Source organism: Mustela nigripes, chromosome X (genome assembly GCF_022355385.1).
Source record: "Mustela nigripes isolate SB6536 chromosome X, MUSNIG.SB6536, whole genome shotgun sequence".
Classification (NCBI taxonomy): domain Eukaryota; kingdom Metazoa; phylum Chordata; class Mammalia; order Carnivora; family Mustelidae; genus Mustela; species Mustela nigripes.
This window is the reverse complement of record NC_081575.1, coordinates 85783604-85788889: the sequence shown is the minus strand read 5'-3', so window position 1 is coordinate 85788889 and position 5286 is coordinate 85783604. Positions and strand designations below refer to the sequence as shown.

At 39.4% G+C, this 5286-nt stretch overlaps 1 protein-coding gene across 1 annotated transcript; it reads right to left on the bottom strand.

Moving 5' to 3' along the window:
* Positions 1 to 2573: 2573 nt before the first annotated feature.
* Positions 2574 to 3164, bottom strand: LOC132006820 (adenosine 5'-monophosphoramidase HINT1-like). The gene has a single exon (XM_059384856.1). It carries the CDS (start codon positions 3128 to 3130, stop codon positions 2762 to 2764), a length of 369 nt encoding a protein of 122 aa, XP_059240839.1. The 5' UTR covers positions 3131 to 3164; the 3' UTR covers positions 2574 to 2761.
* Positions 3165 to 5286: the final 2122 nt, after the last annotated feature.

Sequence of the window (5286 nt, the reverse complement as noted above, 5' to 3'; positions counted from 1 at the left end):
TTGAAGAGATGTTTTATGTTCATGGATAAGAGCATTCAATCTTGCCAACATGTCAGTTCTTCTCAACTTGGTCTATAGATTCAACACAATCCCAATCCCAATCACAGAAAGTTATTTTGTGAATATCAACAAAATGATTCTAAACTTTATATGGAGACACAAAAGACTCAGAATAGCCAAAACAGTATTGAAGGAGAAAGACAAATTTGGAAGACTGACACTATTCTGTTCCAAAACGTAACTATAAAGCTACAATAAGACTTCACAACAAGACTATGTGGTATTGGTGGAAGAACAGATAAAAAGACCAATGGAACAGAATAGAGAACCCAGAAATAAATGTATACCAATATAGTCAACTGATCTTTGACAAAGGAACATGGGCAATATTATGGAGAAAATTTCATCTTTTCAACAAACAGTCCTGAAACAACTGAATATCCACATACCAAAAAAAAAAAAAAAAAAAGAACCTAGACACAGACCTTATACCCTTTACAGAAACTAACTCAAAATGGGCCAATGGGCCACAGACCTTGCCGTAAAATGCAAAGTTAAAAAAGTCCCAGGAGATAACATAGGAGAAAATCCAGATGATCTCGAGTTTGCTGATGACTTAGGTACAACGTCAAAGGTACAATCCATGAAAGAAATCATCAATAAGCTAGATTTCATTCATTCATTTCATTCATTAAAACATCTCACTCTGTGAAAGACACAGTCAAGAGAATAAGACAAACCTCAGGCTGGGGGAGAATAACTGTAAAAGACATACCTGATAGAGGACTGTTATCCAATATATGCAAAGAACTCTTAAAATTAAACAATGAGAAAACAAACACCCCGATCCAAAAATGGGCAAAATATTATTTTGTCTTGTTTTGTTTTATAGTAGCATTGGTGAAAATGGGTAAAGGAAACATGATACTTCTCTTTAGAATTTCTTATAAACGCATGTGAAAGTATTCTTACCTTAAAATTTTAAAATGTTTAATTTTAAGAAGTCTAAATAAGTAAATAAATAGGCAAAATATCTGAACAGACATCTCATCAAAGACATACAGATGACACATAAGCATATGAAAAGATTCTCAATATCACATGTCATTAGGAAACTGCAAAGTAAAACAACACTGAGATGCAATGACACAACTAGTAGAATGGGAAAAATCCAAAACACTGACAGTACCATAACACCAAATGCTGGTGAGGATGTGGAGTAACAGGAACTCTCATTCATTGCTGGTGGGAATGCAAGATGGTGCAGCCACGTTGCAAGACAGTTTGGCAGTTTCTTACCAATGTAAACAATTGTGCTCCTTATTATTTACCCCAAAGTGTTGAAAACTCATGGCCATACAAAGCACATACAGATGTTTACAGCAGCTTATTCATAATAGCCAAAACTTGTAAGCACCCAAGATATTCTTCAATAGGTTAATGGATAGATTGTGGCCCATCCAGACAATGGAATATTATCCAGCATTAAAAAGAAAAGAGCAATCAAGCTATAGAAAGATATGGAGGAAATGTAAATGCATATTTCTAAGTGAAAGAAGCCAATCTGAAAAGACTACACACTGTATACTTCCAACTATAGGACATTCTGGAAAAGGCCAAATGATAGAGACAGTAAAAAGATCAGTGGTTGCCAAGGGTTAGGGGAGAAAGAAGGACGAACAGATCGGGAACAGGGGTTGCTTTAGGGCCGTGAAACTAGTCTATATGGTGCTATATTGGTGGACACCTGTCATTTTATATTTGCCTGAACCTATGAAATGTACCCAAGAGTAAACCCTAATGTAAACTGTGAACTTGATGGTGATGGTGTGGGTCAAGGTAAGAAATGTACCACTCTGGTGTGGGATGTTGATAGTGGGGAGGTTGTACATGTGTGGGAGCAGGGGGTATATGAGAATGCTCTGACTTTTCTGCTCAAAATTTTTTAAAGACTTTTTTAAAAATTTATTTGACAGACAGATCACAAGTAGGCAGAGAGGCAGGCAGAGAGAGAGGAAGGAGGAAGAGGCAGGCTCCCTGCTGAGCAGAGAGCCCGATGCAGGACTCGATCCCAGGACCCTGAGATCATGACCTGAGCCAAAGGCAGAGGCTTTAACCACTGAGCCACCCAGGCGCCCCTTCTGCTCAATTTTGCTGTGAGCCTCAAGTTTCTCAAAAAAGCAAGTCTATTTAAAAAATGGAATGGCCAAAACCAGTCTAGAGCTGTGATGTCTCAATTTCTTAATGTGCAACCGATCAGTAGAATATTTAGAGGGCAAAACAAAAGAATATTTAGAGTACACATCCTCAATAAATGCCTATTTATCTTTTATAAATTTTGTAAGTAGTGAAAATAATATTAACCACATTGTGTAAACTATAACAAATCAACTGAAAACAGAAATTTTTCAAAATTATTTTAAAAATATTGCCTATTTTATGCTTATATCACCCTTTCAGTATCTTAGTGCATGCTCATGGTATATATCATGAGGTAATCATGAATATAATTTATAAATGAACAAACACACCTACGTTAGGAGTGGACTCAGAATTTCTTTTTTTTTTTTCTTTTTTTTTTCTTTTTTTTTTTTTAACCATGCAACATTGTCTTTTATTATGTATGGCTTTTAAAAATTATTTCCTCAATCTCTCCATACATAGGCAAAAGGAAGTATATTGTTTAACCTACAGAACTGGGAAATATTGACCACTGCCTAGAGGAAGGAAAATCAACCCTAAAACAAGCTTAACCAGGAGGTCAATTCATCTGCCAACCTCCAAGAACATGGAGATGAACATGATAGACAGACTGTCCCCCATCTGAACCTTCATTCACCACCATTCGATAACCCTTCTTCAGGCCCAAATCAGCAGCACATTTCTTGCCAACAATCATTAAATGTCCAAGAAGACTTTCATCATCATCTTCTGCTACAGAAATCTGGGATATATGTTTCTTGGCTATCACCAGAAAATGAGTTGGTGCTTGAGGGGAAATGTCATGGAAAGCAAGACACTGGTCATCCTCAAAAATGATTTTGGCTGGGATTTCCTTGCGAATGATCTTCCCGAAGATTGTGTCGCCACCAGGCCGCGCGGCCTGAGCCTTGGCGATCTCATCTGCCATCTCGGCCTCCCTCCCGCGTGGCCGCCCCGGGCAGAAGCCTCAGAATTTCTTTATTGAGAAAGAAAGGTTTAAGTTCCATCAGAAGTAGAGCTGAGACAGAAAGCTGGGTGTAGGGATTTCATCTGGTAGGTGATCATGGAAGCGAGCACGAAGGAACAGGGAATGCGAGACGGAGTGTAAAGATAACGTGTTGTTGAGCTGGTTACCTCTGTGGGCAACACAGACCTTCTGAAGAATGGCCAACCGTGTCTCAGCGCTGGAATTGTTTCTTCAAAAGATGGAAACCTGGAGCGTTTCTCTTCTGACTCCCATCTCCCAGTGGGGGAGGGTCTTCCCATACCCCACCTTCCCATACCCCACCCCAGAGTGTTAACTTCACACACACACACACACACACAGGCTCACTCACACAAACTCCTATAATTCCGCGCTGTCCTGGGTGGGCTGAGTTCCTGAAAGCAGACCGAAGTGGCTGACGCTGGGGTGTCACTTTGCCAAGGCGGAGCACCAAAAGCTCTTGCTGCAAAAACCTATGTTAAAACACAAGTTTAGAGCTCCCTAGTTTGTGGAAGGAACGAAGGTGGGATCCTCTCCCATCCTTTGAAGGCAGTACATTCATGCAGACGTCATGTTATCACACAACTGACTATGTCTGTTTGCACATATATTTCTGTCATTGTCCTGGGAGTGGCTCCAGGATGTGCTGGCATCGGACTGAGCCCAGTGAATACTCTCAATCCTTCACTTAGGGGCTATGGGACTCTCTGAGAAAGTTCTTTTCTTTTTCTCGTCCTCCATGTCACCTTCTGTACACTTGAGTTCATAAAGGCCTACCCAGAGGTTTAAAGTTGGGATTAAAATGAGATAATAGGAGGGGGCGCCTGGGTGGCTCAGTGGGTTAAAGCCTCTGCCTTCGGCTCAGGTCATGATACCAGGGTCCTGGGATCAAGCCCCACATCGGACTCTCTGCTCCACAGGGAGCCTGCTTCCTCCCCTCTCTCTCTGCCTGCCTCTCTGCCTACTTGTGATCTCTCTCTCTCTGTCAAATAAATAAAATCTTTAAAAAAAATGAGATAATAGGTGTGTAAAGTGCCTGGTACAAAGACATCAATCAATAAATAAGGTGGGTTTTTTTTTTCTCCTCTTTATCTGACTCTTCTACACCTGTAAGCAGCAGACAGATAGCTTGGGAGTTAGAAGTACGAGTCGTAAGGCACAAGGACTTGGGTTCAGAGCCAGGCCCTGCTGAGTACCAATTTCAGAACTTTGGGCGAGAACCTTTGAGTCTTGCTGAAACTCTAGTTTCTAGTGCATTAATCCCCCTCTCTGTGTAAGCATATGTAAAATGTTGAGCCTAATTTAATCTATCAGTACCTCACTTGATTTCACTTTCACTTTTGGGATTCAGGATCTCACAATGCGTTGGTTTACCTTTCTTATTATGAGAAACTTAAAAGGATTATAAAAGTAAAGAGAATAATACAATGAGCTCCTGTTACCCAACCTCAGCCAGTACCTATCTTCTTTCATCTATCACTCCCTTTACTTACCTCTACCCCTCCTCTGTAACTTTGCAGGAAATCACAGACATAAGATCGTCTTATCTGTAAATATTGCAATATTGCATCTTCAAATGATAAGGATACTTCAAAAAAACATAAGCACAGTGAAATGATCATGCCTTAAAAATTAATAATTCCTTAAGATCATGAAATACCTAGTCAGTGTTCAAATTTCCATTTATTTCATAAATCTTTTCTGAACCATTTGTTTGTTTGAACTAGTATCTACACAGAGTCATACTGTGATTGAATAATTTGTCTCTTAAATCTCTTTATTCCTTTAGGTACCTCCACTCTCTTTTCTCTCTTGTTCTGCAGACGTGCCACAGTCTGGATTTTGTTGATGACATCTTTATGGTGTCATTTCATATGTTTTCTGTCTTCATTGTTCCTATTTGTTCTTTTTGACAAGATAACTTCATATGTGGTGGTGTGTCTTCTTCTATTAAGAAGTACATCATATCTTATTGTGTCTTTGTGATGTTACCAGCCATTAATGATCAATGCCTAGATCCATGAATATTCTAGGTATTGCAAACTGATACTCTAGGTCACAAAAATAAGATGGTAAATCAAGATTCATCCAAAAGCAAC

Coding starts and splice junctions, on each gene's coding strand:
- LOC132006820 (XM_059384856.1), bottom strand. CDS start 3,130: ATGGCAGATGAGATCGCCAAGGCTCAGGCCGCGCGGCCTGGTGGCGAC.